Source organism: Calidris pugnax, unplaced genomic scaffold (genome assembly GCF_001431845.1).
Source record: "Calidris pugnax isolate Ruff unplaced genomic scaffold, ASM143184v1 scaffold1, whole genome shotgun sequence".
NCBI classification, from domain to species: Eukaryota; Metazoa; Chordata; class Aves; order Charadriiformes; family Scolopacidae; genus Calidris; species Calidris pugnax.
Window position 1 is genome coordinate 10,279,487 of NW_015090800.1, and position 19,121 is coordinate 10,298,607.

The 19,121-nt window shown below is 39.9% G+C and overlaps 1 protein-coding gene across 2 annotated transcripts in view; it reads right to left on the reverse strand.

Annotated features, from left to right (window-relative positions):
* Positions 1 to 652: 652 nt before the first annotated feature.
* Positions 653 to 19,121, reverse strand: part of KIAA1549 (KIAA1549 ortholog) — a 110,865-nt gene continuing 92,396 nt past the window's right edge. Inside the window, exons 15-20 of one of the 2 annotated variants that reach the window (XM_014937410.1) lie at positions 18,500 to 18,644; positions 16,465 to 16,698; positions 15,383 to 15,435; positions 10,138 to 10,283; positions 8,122 to 8,276; positions 653 to 3,038 (exon numbers count right to left, since the gene is read on the reverse strand). In XM_014937410.1, the coding sequence (XP_014792896.1) occupies positions 2,784 to 3,038; positions 8,122 to 8,276; positions 10,138 to 10,283; positions 15,383 to 15,435; positions 16,465 to 16,698; positions 18,500 to 18,644 (988 nt within the window). In that variant the 3' untranslated portion in view covers positions 653 to 2,783. The remainder of the gene's footprint in view (positions 3,039 to 8,121; positions 8,277 to 10,137; positions 10,284 to 15,382; positions 15,436 to 16,464; positions 16,699 to 18,499; positions 18,645 to 19,121) is intronic. The other variant, XM_014937411.1, reaches the window with a different exon arrangement.

Below are 19,121 nucleotides of genomic sequence, written 5' to 3' on the forward strand. Positions count from 1 at the left end.
ATCCTTAGAACTGGTGCCTTATGTGTTGTTTTCTTACTATATGAAGATACAGACTATGCCATACCATTTTTTGGTGAAGCGTGGGTCAGGTCTCCAGCCAGTTTGAGAATATAACTTCCAACAACAGCTTTCTGACTTCTTATATTTTACTCTCCTGTGAACTTGTAAGGTTTTAAAGAGGGATTTTTGCACCAGAAAGCTTCTTTTATTTACCATTACATATTTGTCCTGTACATGTTCTTCATAAGATTTGGGAATGAAAAGAAAAAGGATATTCTTCCAAACTTAAAAAGATGGAATATCATAATGGCATCATCATCAATAGCAAAACTGAGTTTCATATTCCTTCTTTAATAGCTGTAACAGGCAGCCAGACAATGAACTTACTTTCTAGAATCCCACCTTTTCTGAAGTCATAGTAACACGCTAACACTATGAGCACTGGCCTCTGATCTCACCTCCAGTGAGGTCAGAGGACAGTACTGGAGAAGGATGTGGGCTATAAAAGAGATGGATTTAACGGGAACACTTAGGAACAGTCAGTCTTCAGCACTGTCAAAAAGACCAAATAAACATTGCCCGACACTCTCTTCATTCTGCAAAACCTGACATTTTGCAGAGGTATTGGCAACATTCATGTTTACAAACTTCGTGTAAAAATGTTTTTTATTCTAGAAGTGATTATCACACAATAAGTTTAAAAAATTAAAAATATAATAACCTGTTGATACTGCTGTTGACAACCATGATGGTGTTCTGACTCCATTCAAACCTCAACCAGCTCCTGAGCTCTGAGGGCTTTAAGTACTGGCCAGGGAACTGGAAGTTAATTGAGACTGCTTCACTACAGTAAGTCCCTCAAAACAATTTCATGATGATCATGGGTAAACAGAAAAATAACTGATTTTCCTAATAAAGAGGGGAAAAGTACCACCTTTTTTTCCACATCAGTGAGCAGCCAGTTGCTTCCTAGTTTTGGCTTTGGCAATGAATATTATGTACTTATTTCACGAACAAGGTACACAGGGTTTTTCCATAGTGTCCTCCTACTTGTTTTCATTTCAGTCTGAGTTAGTCCCGTCACAGTTATTGACCTGTGCACTGGAACCAGGAACAGATCTGGTAGCCAAAGCCCACCATACCATGCCACACCAGTGTTACACACCTGTATTTCATCAATGCCATTTCTACCCCAGTGAGTGAGGCAAACCCTGATCAACTGCCCAAAGACCTCTTTGGCAGACTACTCTTCCTTAGACCTTTTATGATTTCGATCTGCTAGCATTTGAAATACCCTCATTGTACCACCAAAGAGTTGTGCTTTTCACTTTTCTTGGGCAAGGCTCCCAAGCCTCCTCACAAACACTGAGCTTACCCTGTACCCATGGGTACCTTACCTTACCCTGTACCCCTGTCTCTCAGCTTTAGTTCAGTTTGATCAGAAAATAAAAACACTCCAACAAATCATAACTTAAGTAAAATTTCCGCATGTATTATGTCAGTTACAGTTATGCAATGGCCAAATATTAGTAAATTCGTAGCTAATATTAAATTAAAACTCTGGAAAAAACAGCGACAAACAGTTCCATGGCACGTACCATTCTTACCATGGGGATAATGCTTACCCTTTGTCCAAAGGGACAGTGGAAACAAGTATAAATATAGAAACTGTCTCAAAACCGCAAATCTAAGCCTATGTTAATGCTCTAAACTGTCACTGACTTTCACTAAAATTATTCAGATCCAAACATAAGCAATGATTTAGGACATCAATTTATAACGTAATGCTGGTGACCCTGTACCAGTCAGGCTGGATTGGTTTCTGTCCACAAAGCAAACTACAGAGTGGCAATATTTTATCGCTGGTCTTGCAAGAGCATATAGTATGTAAATACATTTTTTTAAAGATATACATACACATTTCCCCAAATTCAACTGTGGCTGAGTATTCCTTTCCTAGTTTTCAATAATTTTTAAACAAAAATAAATACCAAGCCCTTTCTGTTTGGATGCTTTGCTTTGCTTTTCCAGCCTGAATGAGTCTACAGATAATTTCTTAGTTATACAAGGCCAATGTTTCACTTTGCAAACATTGAAGATGAAGGAACACTTGAAGCTTCAGCACCAGAAGGAAAACAAGGAAGAGTGCAGAGGGTAGCTCCATTCGGAAGCACAGAGCTATAACAATTATTGTTCCAGTTTGATACAAGTAGCTCACAAAGACTTTTATTCTAAGAAGTCCCATTGTTCCTGACAACCAAAGTGATTCTTATGTGGGATGACACCTTCAACACCCATGAGCTGATACAGTTTGTAATCTTGCAGAACAGCAACACAAATCAGTTCTCCATAAGCACTGGAGAGATCAGAATACTTGTAATCTCTTGCAAAACGTCATCTCAGTTTATTCAAACCTTCGTCTACGTCCTTAGAAAAAGGAGTCTATCATACTGGAGTTTGTTCCCGTGATTTTTTTGTTGTTGCTGGAGTGTTGACTTCTTGACCTATTTGTTAGGTTGAATGATGGTAGGGAGAGAAGAGGAGCACCGTAATATTAGCAGATTAATTAATATTACTTGTGATGACACTGATGATTTTCCCTGTTTGTCCCCCATCTCTCCTTACTATCCTCATTTTGCTGCCTTTTTCATTTTTTCCAGAGTGTTGTCAACAGAGCTGTCTGTGAAAGTTCATTCTTTTCAGAGAACAACATTGCTGATTTCCTTTAAGTCTTTGCTTCCATAGGAAGCAGATACCTGGCAGATTTGCAAAGGAATGCTAAATCAACTGTGGAAGTTCTGCACTGTTGCCTGTTTCTGAGAAAGTCGTAGAAGTTCTTCTCTAATTGCTTTGATAAGAGAGGCTGAAGAGTGACCTGGCTGGAGGTCCTCAGTGGAACTGGTGGTGTAGCAATGGCCCTGGCCCTGAAGGCTGTTGTGTGGAAGCTGAGCAGGGGGTGCCGAAGGCTGCCTGGCTGAAGTCCTCGGCATCTGGAATACTGGTGAGGAGGAATATTCTTGGTGTCCATGCATATGCGTCTGGAAAAAGGTAGAAAGCATTATTGTACTTTCTGAGCAAACATGATAATCCCAGAAAAGACAAGAAAGCAAAAAGGCAAAGAACAGAGGGAAAGCAGCATGGAGATGCTTCTATCTGCTGCCACTGTTCTTCTGTTGTATGAATGAATGATTCCTCTTATGGAGCACAACACAAGAAGTGTACACAAAATTGCTGGACTGCCTCAAAATATCAGGGATTTTCAAAATATCTTTGAGCATCCACTAAAAAGTCTGATCCCCTTTCTAATCCATGATATGGTTAGAAACTGAAATGGAAGGAGGTGGGAAGAAAAACCACAGAACTGGAAGTCAACAGAATTGGCTTCTCTGCCCTTGCCTTTCCATCAACTTCCTAAAAGACAACAGGCAAACCACTCTCTTCCCAGCTGTCATTTCTCCATACTATCTATAAATAAAGATACTGCTACTTTAACCTTCTCCTTTCTCTGCCTGGCTTTCCTGTTCAGACTGTACACTTTTGTGAGGACCCTGTGACTGACCAGTGCCCAGGAAAACACGGTCAACAGAAGAAGCAGCAGGAGTATATTATTTAAATTGGAAAGATTAGATATTTCTATACTCAACAGCTGTTTTACATATCTGAGAAACACCATCCCAGTTGATTGATTCAGGGTAGAAAGGGGTTAATTCCACATTTGTTCAGTAACATATCTTCTAACAAAACAAGAGAGAAACAAAACAGAAAGCTGAGTTTATGGGCTTGTCTATCTGGAAAAAAATCTGCTTACACCGAAACAATGCGTGAATTTACAGCACACTAGGCGACTGCACTGACTCCCAGTATGGACACAAACGAGGTACATTTTGAAGATTTACATTCCAGCTGACATCCCTAAAGCAAGCGTTTCCTCTCGGGTCGCATTGCTGCAGGCTGAGACCCAGCCAACAGAAAACACTGGACACAAAGGACTCGAACACGAGCTGTTGAAGGCACAACTGGGAGCAAAGCAGCATCATCCCCTTCCAAGGGGTCTGCACGGGGGACACGGAGCAGACCCCAGTTACCACCATTTAGTGAGCACCATCTTTCTCTGTGGATAAGCCTTAAGCAGTAGCAGAGAGAACAACCTGATGAGGGAGGAAAAGGACAGCAAGGTCAGCTCGAAGAGGATTTGGGGGCGAGGAGGAGGAGAATGAAGGGATTACGAAGGCAGGATATGGGAAGGATGCAGGGGACCTAGAGCGACTGTGGCAGCAGTGTGCGGGGAACACAAAAATGCACGAGAGCTCCTTAACATCTCTCATAATATAAATGAATAAGATCTAAGCTATTTTGTATAAAGTAGAACTAATCATAGATTCTGACTCTCTTGCACAGCTCATGTACAGCACTGATCATTTACACAGTTAATTTGGGAAGAGAGATTAAGAGGAAAAGAAGCTTTAAGAGAAGAATGATAGGTAAAGAAGGTTTTCCAAGTAACATCCTGTCTTACTTCTTATAATAGGGAGGCGATTTTAGTATCAGAAAGGAATGAATGGGTCTCTTGATTGTTCAGAATTATTCATTTGGCAGTGAAACCCGAAACTAATTCATACGTGCAGCCTAGAGTTGGCAAACCTGACAAGTACTCTGTGGGTTTATAGAAAAAGAAAAAGATATAAAAATATTAAAAGCAAACATTCCTTGACACATGAGTCTTAACAGCAACCTAAATTATGTTCAGGTTGCTTTCCCATTAAAATGCATTATGTGACTGCTCATACTGCACTGAATTAGCACCTTAAGAACGGTTTCTAAAGGGAGGTTAGGAAGAACATCTGATGACTGCAGTGGCTGTTTCTTAACATTAGGGCTATCAAAATTCCCTAAAGTATCTCAGAAAACAAGAAGTATGTATTTCTGTGAACTCATATACAACATCAGAATTAAACAGGTCTGGGAACTTTCAGAAGCACATTGGTTTAGAAACCCAACCTATACTAAACTACAACAGCCACAGAGAGTAAAAAGGTTGCAAGATTTTTTCTGTTTTCTTTTTTTTTTAACTTTTAAATGTCTTACTAGCAGAAATATACATTGATATATTATATAATGTTACATATGTAACAATACAGTTTTATATAGCATTTATAAATTATATATTTTGTACAGAAACTTCTGTACAATTAACAGTAGTAGAAAATAATTGACAAAAACACCTTTATAGAATCTTCCTTCTTGAGAAAGGAAGGTTCATGAGATCACATTGTTAATCTGTTGATCTCCATTTAATAACTGTTGAACTCTGTGACCAATTTTAACTGAATTAGATGTATAAATATAAACACACATGCATGTATATATGTATGAACAGATATATTTTATAAAACTAACAAAAAATAGGTAGCTAATTAGACATAACCAGATTTGTGCTATCATTGAATCTGCTTCTGAGTGGCAGAAAAGCCAGGTTAGGCTGCACTCAGCTGAACCTGTCAGCCAGCATGTATCTCACAGGGGACAGCTAGGGGACATGAGAGACAACTTCAAGTACAGCGAGATGGTTAAGAGACACTACTGAGGGCTGTCAGAGTATAAAAACAGAGTAAAAGGATAAGGGTGTCTTGGTGCAAACGTTGGAAACCTGGAGAAAACTTGGGAGAACAGTGGAGAACTACCAGGGATTGTAGATGGGTAGGAAGTAATGTCAGGTGGTGGTAGGGAGGTAGAGATACATAAGACAATACAGAGATCTGTAAGAAACCAGGCTTCATTTGTTCTGCTGCTCAAGTGATCACCTGCTTAGCATCATCTAAGGAAATGCTGTAATTATCCTGGTTGCCAAGGCGTTCTGGAAGGAGATTTAAGGTGAATTGATGGTAACCTGCACACTGGCTTTGGATCAGGAGAATCAAGTGAGAGGTCATATTTGAGCGGAATATCTGGTGTTGACCGCAGGAAAAATAGGTGAGGATACTGTGAGGAAAAGGGCCATTGTAGGAACAAAAATGCAGATCCCTCTCAAGTTGGCGAGTGAGAAGAACACTCTAGATCTAATCTTCCTAAACGCAGAGTTTAATTTTAGAAATTTGCTCAGAATGAGGGAACAGTAAGACTGTTTGCAAAGGATCAGTTGAATACTGCACCACAAGGAACACGAATGCCATTAGGCAAATCCTCCTTTCCAAAGAGAGGAAAGAAAAATTTAAAGCTCTGTCCTGGTGAAGGTAACTCTGAAGGTAATTACTTAACTACAGGAAACCACAAGACTAGGGCTCATCTAATAATGCTTTTTTTTTTTTTTTAATGGGGATAATCCTTTGCAAAAAAAGGAAGAATTCCTCATAGGAAAAGGAAAGCGCAGGCACTAGGTGAGCTCCTACAACTAAATGACACTATACTCCGACAGTTTTAGTCCATGATCTCCTCCTTTTGACTTTTTTTTTAAAAAAGCAAACTGAAAAAAAAAATAATCACACTGCAGTAACATATGAATGCAGCAACCAGTGAGCAAAAAGTTCCATCAAGATCAAGGAATGTTTTAACTCGTTAATTTAAAGAAAATCAACTTGGATTGAGGCGGCATGTACCCGTCTGAAATTGTAACTGAAAGTGCCATGAACTGTATCAGGCTGTGAATCTTTGAAAGCTGTGCAGGTAACTGATGACAAAACCAACTATTTGCACAGCACCTCAGATAAAGGGTCTGTAACTGACTTTTCAGTAGCACGTTAGCAATTCAAGTAGTAAAATATTAAGAAAGTAATGGCTGAACATCCACTTGGGAGGCAGAAGGGAAAGGCCCACAGATCTAGAAAAGTCATTTTCAGAAAAGACACACAAATGATGAGAAGAGGCAATGAATGGCAACCGAGATGCCTCTGAAAATGGAACAGGAGAGACACTAAAATCTCTCATGCAAGTGCTCTTCGAGATGTAAATTGAAACGATGATGTTCTTGCACTCAAATAACACAGTTCCAAGCACAGATTGCAAGTTAAATTAGGCAAATACATCTTTCAGCTTCAACAGTTAAAGTTTTTGAACAGTATCAGCAGTTTGTCTCCAGTGTGCCCAGTCCTCAAAAGCTTTACGCTGCTCAAGTTCATCTGGAGAGCTGGCAGTTTCACCAAAATCTAAAGATGAGGCCCATTCTGTTGCATTTCCTTTCTGCAAAGCCATTTCAAGATCATGCAATATTGCAAAGCAACTTCAAATAGTGTGAACACACATTGCCCTAAGTATGCAAAAGGAGGAGACCTTTCCTTCCTCACTCAAGGAAGAAACCAGAAAAATGATAGCTTACGCGAAGGAACAAAAGAAGGAGCATAAAGTTGTTGCTCTCAAGAGTACTACAATAAAGCTGTCACAGGTCAGTCTGCTTCAGGATGCAAGTACATCAAACGCAGACAGGTAGCAGGCAACTGGATCTTTCCTGGAAAGGCCATACACTATATTCAACCTCACACATCTGGTTGAATCAAAAATATCAACCTCTAGAAGCACCACTGCCAAGAACATGAAATAACGATGGCTGCCTAGGCAACACTGGTAAACAAATACATATTAATTTATCACATCCTGCTGAGTGAGACTAGGAAAATAACTGGTTTAGAAACACCCAAGTGCAAGTATGTACCTTATTCCGTTGCCCTGACTCCTGCTGTTGCGCACTGACACAGAAGACAAAAGAACTATACCAATACAAAGTAGGACGGTAGTCTGGGACAATTTAATTCAACGTTTTCTACTTACAATGATCTCAAAATACAGAGGCATATTTCAAAGAAGAAAATGGAAAGCAGTATCCACCTCTGCTGGAGCTCAGAAGCAGAACTGGGTGAACTGCAATTAATGGGTGAAGCCCTCAAGTGAGAAAAAAAAAAAAAGGTTAGGGTAAAGTGAGAGAAAGCAGTTAGAGAGAAGCAAAGATGAAAGAACAGCAAGCAAAAGTTAGAATAGCTAACGAGGGTTTGAAGAGCAAAGCAAAGAATGTCAGAGAAGCAACTGAAAGTATTCCAAGGAGGGGGGAAAAGTTCCAAACAGTAATGCAGGAAAAAAAATACCCGAACATATCACTACTTCGGAAACTATGCAAATGTGTAACACAGTACTCACTGCATCTCGCCTAGCATATTCATCCTCTCCACGGTACTGGGGCCACCCTGGCCCCCCCGGCTGGCCATGCCCTGCTCTGCCTGAGGGGATCTCCACTTGTTGACCTCCGATCCTGCTAGCAATTCCCACCTGAGTGAGGTGCTGTATCTGAGAACCTTAAAAGCAAATATTGTTTTTTCATCTTTATACACAGTCAAGTTTGTAGGGCAGACAAATGACAACATAAAACTTTGTTGGAAGCAGGAGACAAGAAGGAAGTGGAGCTCTGTTTCTGTGCAATTAATAAAAAAAAAAATCAGCAGAAAGAAGGCTGTCAGTGTAGAATAAAGAAGGAAAAGTTATGTGCATTTTGTGCAGTTCATTTGAGTGTGATGCTTTTCATTGCCACTGCACTAAAAGAAGAGGTTGAGATACATGCGTCTCAGACATGGACTACACTTCATTCCAAAAATATGCCAGCCCTTTCCAAACAGCATTTACTGAAAGCCCTGGCAATGCTTTCATGTAAATTACTTAGCAGCAAAGAGAAGACATTTACTCCTGTGGTACACCTTATTTGCATCACACTGGCAAGACCCTAACTCTCCAGACTGCTTTCTATTCCATCTCTCAGAAGAATAAAACGCTTGACTATATAAAAGTATGGTTCTTTCAGCTTTACTTTGCAGTTAAATATTAAACGATGCTGTCGTTGACTAACGAGAAGGTCAGAACACACTGTATCTCCTTTCAGCCTGAAAGCTAACCTCCTTTTCTTTCCCTTCCCTCCCCTCCCTCCCTCTGCTTTCAAACACATGCAAGGGTAACCACCGCCATTAATTGCAAGAGACATGTAACTACATGCCAGCTTTCCTTTTTCCTGAATTTCCTCCCACAGAGAAACAAAATTTATTTTATTATTATATTTTATTCTTCATTAGAAAGGAAACACATTTAATAAACCCACAAATACATAAGAGAAAACTGTGTCTCTGTGTATGTAACAAAACGGGAGGAAAAGACAAAAACAACAGTGTGATTTACATGACGGACAGTTAGGTCACTTTCATATTTTCCTCTCAAAAAACCCACAGCATTTGAGAAGTTTGATATTTGCATGTAATTATCCTGAAGGACAGGAACTAATCATCTGAATTGCCTCCAAACTTTAAAGCAGAGTATACACGAACATTTGGAAAATAGCATGAATCAGGCAATAAAATAATCATCATTCAACTGTAATGGTCACTACATCCCTGTCATTCTCATTCATTTAAAATTTACAGGGAGAGGATCGCAGCTATCAAAACTAGGACTCTGACATAAGTATGTGATAATATTTCCAGTCTTTTTCAACTCCCCAGGAAGAAAACACTTATCTGGGAGAAAATTAACTGTGGCATTTGCATAAGAATATTCTTAAAATCAGTGTTTGCTGCTTAATTGCCATGTGATGCTAGCACCTTATTCATGATAGCATTGATGAGTGCTATGGCAACTACCTCACAACCAAATCAGGGAAGATGATTTCATATGGGACAGCAGCAATAGATAGTATCATCAGAAGCTAAAAGACCCTGCTTTTATGCATACATTTCTAGGAAAAGAAAAAAGCAATACAGATGCAGAAAAGTATTAAAAAACCTGTTATTTAGGAGGCTGATCTGGGATGCATCAGTTAGCTCATTTAGCACAAAAGAAATAGTCGGCAGTGGAAAGTTAGCATACACTGTATGCCCTAAAACAATTAAGTGATTTTCCATTCTTAGAGAATGCTTTTTTTTGAAAATACATTGTGTGATAACCAATGCTTGTAAGATACTAAAAAGCTGGCAAAGCATTGCCTTTTTTCTGCAAGACCCTATGGAGGTAAAGTTAACCTCTCTTTGTGATCGCTTTTTTTTGGCAGTGAAGACAAGGACCACGTTTCATGTGTATTAGCTGAAGGAGAATGACCTCTTTACGGTGACCTCAGTATAAAAGTAGATACGGAAAAGGATCATTATTCAGTGCATATTCAACTTAAGTGAAGTGTACCTGCGGTGCTTCCAACTGGCCGTGGCCGTGCCACTGATGGCATTTCGTCTGAGTATATCCCTCTGGAGGAATACTGAACCTCAGGCGGCTGCTGGTCTGGGTGCATTAACTCTGCAGGTTGAAGAAAACCTGGCCCAAAGTTCTGCCTGTGGAAAAGTAAGGACTCGAGATTACAAGAAGTGACTTGCCTACTTGGAAACAGTAATGCAGGTGTACCTCATACAACTACTCTTTATGATGCCTTTTAATGTATATTTTAAGCTTAAATGTTAAAGAAAATAATAACATCTGAGGAATATATTCCTCCTTCATGACCTGCACTGCATAGGAATAGGAGTTAGAAACTCTAACAAAATTTCACACGAGTGTTTTTCACATGTTGCAGTCTCCTCAATGCAGAGGAAAAAGGCCACAGATCTCATTTTCCTCTGGGGAAAAAAGCATCTTCAATGGGAAAAAAATAGAAAAGTAATACTTCAGTAGTAATGTAGTTGCTTACCTTAGCACCAAACCTGACTCTTACTCAAGAGTTTCTGGGCATACAGTTTTGGTCTAAATCAAACCATACAAACTGCATTACATGTGTATTTCATGAACAATTATTATTTCATCAAGCATTCTTATAATTTTTCAGGAAATTTTCAACACTTCGCTCTTTAAGATTTTTCAAATTACTCAAAGCTGTCATTAGCACATATGAAGAGATACAATGTATACTAAAATTACTGTTTCCTATAATTCAGGTTAGTGCTGGTAGTCATTGATGTTATGTATGTACTGAAAAGAGCTAACAAGAGAAATTGTCACCAATCTAACTTCATTGAATGTGCCAAGGTAATGGGACTTGTAAAAGAAACCCTGTAACTCATTCACAGAACAGGAGTAGAGGAGGAGATGAAAAAGCTGCTTTTCCTATGCTTCCTATCAGCATATCTTAACCCTGGCGTGGAGAGGTTATATTCTAAAAGACTGATGGCAGCTGAGATTTCAAGGATTATTGATTCCTGTCAATATGGTGGAGGTGTGGATGCCCAAACTTCAGGTGCTTAGGTTACTAGACTAATCTCTCTTAGACTGCAGGTATGATCAATGAGAAGAATCACACTCCTCAAGGGGCATTCAAAGCAAAAGATTAGGTCCACTAAACCATCTTCTGCAGGAGCCTCCCACAGGTGAGCATAAGGGAAGCAAAGTGAGACAAACATCCTAAGTCAGGCACAGGCAATTACACGGTGAGGACTAGAGATGACTTTTGTGTGCCTTCTGCCACAATGGCATCTAAGCCCTTCTCAACTATGGACTGCAACCTATCCATTCCTCAACACCTAAGATTTACACTTTTTTGTTTCACAAGAAAATTCCATGACAGCATCTCACTCAAACTATTCTTCATTTGTGCTTTATCTGGAAAACTAGCCACCTTTGTATGACAGCCAAATAGCAAAGAAAGCTGATATCATAATAAATAGCCTAACAAAGCCAAATAAGAGTCTAATAAAGCACAAAAGAGTAATTGTAAATTAAAGCACTAGCTACTTGGCATACAGTACTAAATGTAGGAGGTATAAGGGGTTGAAGCTGCAACAATCCCATTGAAGACATGCCAGAATTTCCCCAGCTCCCTTGCATACAATCCCACCTGTCCACTCAGCAGATCCAGAGGAAACCATCTCCAATCAGACTTAACAGCTAACTAAATTAAATGCCTGAATGGGTAGGTAATGATTAACACTGTCACTTCTGTTATGTTATCACCGTAACCAGTAAAGGATGTGATCATCTGGCCCTTTATGCCTGCAATGCTGAGCTGAAATCTTGTTGCTGATAAATTACTGTAACTTTTTGATGTTGTCTAAAGAAAATATTTTCTCAACATTGCTGCAATTGTACTATTTTTGTGCCAATTTTTCAGAGGACAGGAAGTATATTCTTTATTGCTGATGGGTTTGTGCTTGAAAAGTGCACATTTAATAACCCATCACCCTCTGTTCTCAATCTTTTTTATAACAGGTAGACATAGCTACTCTTTTAAATCAGAGATCAATAGATGAGTATAAAAATGGGATACAGCTCTGAATCTACAACATACATGCTTTGTAGTGCTCCCTCCTATTTCCAGACTGAGACCCAGACTTCAATTTATCTTTCAACATTCAAAAAAATTATTAATCTTCAGTTATTTAATTAAGTGGAGAGATACCGCCCTAAAAATCAATTTTACACCACTAATCCACTATGGCTAAGTATCTCTATCTCTGTTACATGATGCAATATTAATTTCCTGGTAAAAGCTGTTCATTGTGCCTTTATGCTTGCCTTGCTGTTATGTGACCTAGGTCTTTTACATTTAATTTTTTTTTTTACCCAGGTTGGTTCCACCCCATTAAAGATGCTGACTGCACTTGTACTGAGAAAGGAACAGTACGGTCACCCAACAATTATTCCATGCATTGGATATTTAAGCCAATGGACTATAACATCAACACATGGCACCTAATCGTACTGACCTCAGGTTATTTTCCCTTCCTCTAATCTGTGCACTGTTTCTATCAATTTGTTTATCATTTTCTTCTGAATTTGAGCATAAGTCCCACTCCACAACCATGACGACTCTTTTCTTGTTTTCTATTGACCAAGCTTTAGGAAACCTTCTATTTTAATGAAAATTTAAAGGAATTTGTCCTGTTAAGGTCAATGACCTTGCAGATCATTAACTTCATCTGCTGGCACAGCCACAGCCAGCACTTGGAACTATTAATAATGACGCCATTAATTTGTAACTTAGAGAAATCCAGACTGCCTATGCCAAAGGTTGATAAACTTTTCTACAAAAAATATGTTGCAAAGATACTATCTTGCTCAGGTGTTATAACATGGGTTACAGCACCTTCATGATTAATTTATCACATTTTCCCTGAACGCGTACCAGGTCAACATAGAAAAAAATCCTCAATAACAAAACAATTGGTTATGCTTTGTGTTGGCAGTCTCAAAGTTCATAATCCTCAAGGTAACCTAAGCTACAAAAAATACACTGCATTGTCATACCATGTGCCATTTCATGTATACTCCAGGCACACTGAAATTGTCACCTTTAGTCAAGACCTAAGTAAGAAAACGTGCTTAGAGACTCCTCCTTTTACAGTTGTTTCTTTCAAAATTGGGTTGACTAATAATGATTAGAAGAAAGTTCTTCATATCCATTTTACCATCAAGTTTCCAAGGCAGTGAAGACTTGAACTGAAATGTAACGATTTCATCTTATATGGTGAGCTGTAAGAAGGTAATGACACAGCAGCTCAAGGCCACCGTTTTACCACTTTGGCTGCAGCAGCTTGGAGAAGGTGAAACAAGTCTGGCCACAGTGGGCACCACGACTTAAAAGTATAACTTCATGTGTTGAACAGAGACACCAAATGTGGAAATAACAGTCACCTGGGTAACTGTTTTCTTCTCTTTACATGATTCTCCCACAGCAAGGCCAGGAGAAGATGGAAAATTTGTTCTTCCCCCTTGATTTTACAATAATAGGCCTGAAAGGCAGGCCGTCTCTGTGAGGGTCACCATGCTCTGTAATTTGTTCTCAACTTGGGTAAAAATAGAACGAATCTGTTAGTTGTCTTTTGTGAGTGAGTGTTGCCCTGAGGCTACAGAACCAAGATGAGAGAGTACTGGGAGAATTACATGCATATGAGTAACTGTTTCAGACTCTCCATGGGAGATGGGAGAATTTCATGCATATGAGTAACTGTTTCAGACTCTCCAAAAGCTGAAATTCAGTGGTTTACACAATATTTGGAAGGATATCTCTACAGCCAAGGGGCTAGAAAGACATTTCTTTTAAATGGAGGACTGGATTCCATACAGCATGCATATGTCATTTAGGCTATATAAATAAATTAGACAGGCTGGATCTGGACTCCTGTTACTTCTCATTTATACAGTACTTTACATAATAATATAGCGGTGCCAGTCAGATCTCCGGAGGAATTGCAAGGAAAATAGTAAATAATAATTCTATCAGTGAAAAGCTACCTTGGTAGGAGACCTGATGCTGTTGGCGGAGTCATTCCAAATTCCACATATCTCTGTCAGAAGAAAAAAAAAAAAACAAATTAAAATTAAAAAGCATACCCTGGGAAGTCCACTGTCAGCCTTTTAAGCAATGAACAAAAAAACCAAATTAAAATCAAAAGGCATACCCTGTGAAGTCCACTGTCAGCCTTTTAAGCAATGAACCAAAAGCTGAAATTCAGTGGTTTACACAATATTTGGAAGGATATCTCTACAGCCAAGGGGCTAGAAAGACATTTCTTTTAAATGGAGGACTGGATTCCATACAGCATGCATATGTCATTTAGGCTATATAAATAAATTAGACAGGCTGGATCTGGACTCCTGTTACTTCTCATTTATACAGTACTTTACATAATAATATAGCGGTGCCAGTCAGATCTCCGGAGGAATTGCAAGGAAAATAGTAAATAATAATTCTATCAGTGAAAAGCTACCTTGGTAGGAGACCTGATGCTGTTGGCGGAGTCATTCCAAATTCCACATATCTCTGTCAGAAGAACAAAAAAACCAAATTAAAATCAAAAGGCATACCCTGTGAAGTCCACTGTCAGCCTTTTAAGCAATGAATGGCAGAGATCACTGGGCCCGTATGTGTGACGTGATTGCAGCCATAAGAGCTTTACAAACCCTATAAATAAATTAGACAGGCTGGATCTGGACTCCTGTTACTTACATAAATTAAGACAGGCTGGATCTGGACTCCTGTTACTTCTCATTTATACAGTACTTTACATAATAATATAGCGGTGCCAGTCAGATCTCCGGAGGAATTGCAAGGAAAATAGTAAATAATAATTCTATCAGTGAAAAGCTACCTTGGTAGGAGACCTGATGCTGTTGGCGGAGTCATTCCAAATTCCACATATCTCTGTCAGAAGAACAAAAAAACCAAATTAAAATCAAAAGGCATACCCTGTGAAGTCCACTGTCAGCCTTTTAAGCAATGAATGGCAGAGATCACTGGGCCCGTATGTGTGACGTGATTGCAGCCATAAGAGCTTTACAAACCCAGAAGCACAAGAAGATCTGGGAATCACTGCTACAGTGATCTTCTGCCTGATCATCTCATTTATACAGTACTTTACATAATAATATAGCGGTGCCAGTCAGATCTCCGGAGGAATTGCAAGGAAAATAGTAAATAATAATTCTATCAGTGAAAAGCTACCTTGGTAGGAGACCTGATGCTGTTGGCGGAGTCATTCCAAATTCCACATATCTCTGTCAGAAGAACAAAAAAACCAAATTAAAATCAAAAGGCATACCCTGTGAAGTCCACTGTCAGCCTTTTAAGCAATGAATGGCAGAGATCACTGGGCCCGTATGTGTGACGTGATTGCAGCCATAAGAGCTTTACAAACCCAGAAGCACAAGAAGATCTGGGAATCACTGCTACAGTGATCTTCTGCCTGATCAGAGTCTTGAAAACGAGAGTCTTAACTTGAAAACCTTTCAGAAATACTTTCTCTCATTTGCAGAACATCAAGGGCTGATCCAACATCTACTTAGCTTAAAACTTCCAGCAAATTAAGCTCTGTATGTGGAAATCTCCTTATACCTCAACCAGCATCAGACCGCAGCAGAAAGAACACAGGGCTTGGACTTAACAGTCCAGTGGTTTTATGAAACTTCTACTGAATAGTTGTGGAACTCAAGATGGCCTAAAAGATTACCCATGTGTCTCAGTGCTCCATAAAATGCAAAAAGTCATACACAGAAATACTGCTTCCCCATCCCTCACCTCCTGAAAGCATTTGGATACCGTGCTGAAAAATATGACCTAAGCCAAATAATTTTTTTTTTTCATTGACAAAATATGAACAAGCATTCAGATTTAAAAAAAAAAAAGTTTTACTCTTGGAGATAACAAGACTGATCTGTAAAAGATCATAACTGATAAGAACAGAAGAGTTATGCTAAAGGAGAAGAACCTTTTATTTCCTTTTGTGGTTGGGATGGGAAAAAGGAAAATAATCCAAATGGTTTAAAAAAGCAAGTTTACCATCTTGCGATGTTAATTTCTGAAGTTTCCTGGTTCTAGGAACTGTTCCATATTTATGATAAGTCCTGATAGCAAGGGCACAATAACAGTAACCGTGACTCAACTGGTGCTAACTACCTGCTCAGAAAAGCCTCTTAAATGGCATCACTCACATTAAATGGGTTGTTTACTGCCTGAGTTGGACCATAAGGTGATCCCCACTGGGTACATGTGGTTCCCCTCCCCGCTGGAGCAGGAGTGTTGTTTACCGGCTGTCCTGCGGAGACCCCAGGTGGTGTGATGGCTGTGGAATTGACTGCTTGGCTGCTGGGAGCCACCAGTGCAAAAGCATCATCCAGCAACGAGTGCATGGTTTGCCGAGCCTCTTCAATGGATGGCTGTGGTGGGACGTACTGGGACACTGGGTGGGAAGGCAAGCCGGGGAACTTCCCCACATCAGCTGAAGATGATGTCTGAGGTTCAGGAGGCAAGTCTGGATCGGACTGGAAGAAATGGAAAGAAGGTGAAGGGCAGCCAGAGAGATGATCTAACCAGACAGCTTCCAAGCCCCTGTGGGCCTTAAGTCCAAGCAAGATTTTCTTTGCCAGAACCACAAGTGCCAGTGCTGCACAAAACCTGCCCCTTGCTGTCCCCAATTCCACCTGCAAGTTCAAATCTCAACATGAGGAGGAACTTCTTTAGTTTTACAGTAACAGAGCACTGGAACAGGCTGCCCAGAGAGGTGGTGGAGTCTCTGTCTCTGGAGACATTCAAAACCCGCCTGGACCTTTTGCTGCGCAACCTGCTCTGGGTGGACCTGCTCTGGCAGGGGGTTGGACTAGATGATCTCCAGAGGTCCCTTCCAGCCCCTATCATTCTGTGATTCAGTGTAATCTGAAAGACTCTGATCTCGGGCAAGGCAGGAGAGCTTTGTGGAGGAGTTACTCAGCTGTAACAGAAATCTTGTGATTTACAAGCACATAATGAAGTCATGCAGAGTGTTTACTCCACCCAGAAAATTAACAATCAGCTCTGTCTACATCTTTGACTTCTCTGCAGATTTTGCAGTTCCAAGAAATTAATTCAGTCTTTAGCTTATCACTGACCACACCAGCAGTAATATTAAGCAATCATTACCTCTTCCAAAAACATATAAAGGGAGGTGTTAAGCAACTAAGTGGTTACCTGCACGGAACTTGAACTTGAATGAAACACCTGAATAGGATTCATGTAAGTGCTTCATAGCAGCGATACCCGGGACATGCATCAGAAGTACTACCTGCAATCTTACCACATGGGCTCATTGTTCATCAGCAACAGGAACTTAAGCTTTGCAGCAGCTGACTTATTATCAGAGCTCATTCTTACCACTGCACGCAGACTGCAAAACCAGTCGTTAAGATGCAAAAACCTCTACTTCATCAGGAACTTATCATTCTGAGTACTGTCTCGCTACAGATGCCAAAGGGGCTGAACTTGCTGTGTGACACATCTTAATTAAACAGCTTCAGATGATAATTCATTCTGCTGCAGCACGACATTAAAATCATCACACTCTTGTTTGAAAGCAGAGGGAAACCACAGAAATTGACATTGTAGTCACTTGACTGCATATGCAGCTCATGGTGAAATTCTTAAAAATTATTAAACCAAGGTGCTAACTGTCCAGGGGTTTCCAATAATAGCATTAGGCTTACTGAAGCCTGCTTAGAAAAGGTTAAAGATGCCTAAATACAGTTTGTGACATGGATACTCTTGAGCAGAAGCACTGTCCAGTGTCTTTGCCTTTTTTAGACAGGAAAAAAAATAAATTTTCAAAACACTGCACTACAATTGTTTCAAGTTACTGCAGTATACAAAGACATGTTTCTCTTTCATTAATAATTAATTCCCACATTTTAAAGATGAGAAAATTTCTCACGAAAGGCACTGAGTTTTCCACTCTGTGAGAGCAAAGGACGAAATTTTCTGAAATATATGAATATATAACATCCAGCAAACACAACTATGTGCAAGATACTGTAGAACACACCAAGCATGCTTTCACGTGCATAATACAGTGGCAATAATGAAAACAAGGTTTTGGTTCTTGGCCTCGGTAACATCAAGGAATACTTGGAACAGCTTTACTGCTTAATACTGACAGACTGCCAGCGAAATCCTTGTTTCACTTTAGTTTACATGCTAACTACATGTGACTGAAAAAAGCCATACAGACAGTAGTCAGAAGGCCAAAAACCTCCCCATGTCAAAACTGTCATTACAATTATCAGAACACTCCTGTCATTCAAGAGACATACATACAATATATGCAGAATTATTGACTCCTGGAGGCCTTTTGTATGTTCCATCACTGTCAGTTGTGATTAACCTGTCCTTTTCTGCATCAATCGGGCTACCATTTATCTGATGTCGTCGGCGCTGCTTGGGAGAACGTTTCGCACGAGAACTTAACAGGAAGAAAATAAAAAGCAGAGAGAGAGAAAAAAGAAACAAGAGAAAGGTAATCGCATTTCTTTTTGCAATTTTTCTTCTCACCCCACTTAAGCTTGAACTATGCCCATTCCCTCCAAATCAACCTTGCTCAGCCCTGTTTCTCTTCCTCTTCCCAATTTTTCAAGCCAGTCCCATTAGTTAGCCTTAAATATCTCTCCTCAAGTTTCTCCTAATAACGCTTTCACTGACAGTTCTCCAGACTGTCCCTTTCCTCCCTTAAGCTTTCTCCACTGTCACCTCCCTTCTGCATTCATCTTTCTAAGTTGTCTCTGCTCCAGACAGAACCCAGTGCCTCTCCAGACCTCCCAGACCAGTATCTGATGCATTTGCAGCAGCAGAACATAGCCCAGTGCCAACAAGCCTTTGTGCTTGGCACGTTGGGTTTAACCCTACCAAGCAATCCAGGGGAGGAACCCATGTAGCTGGGGAA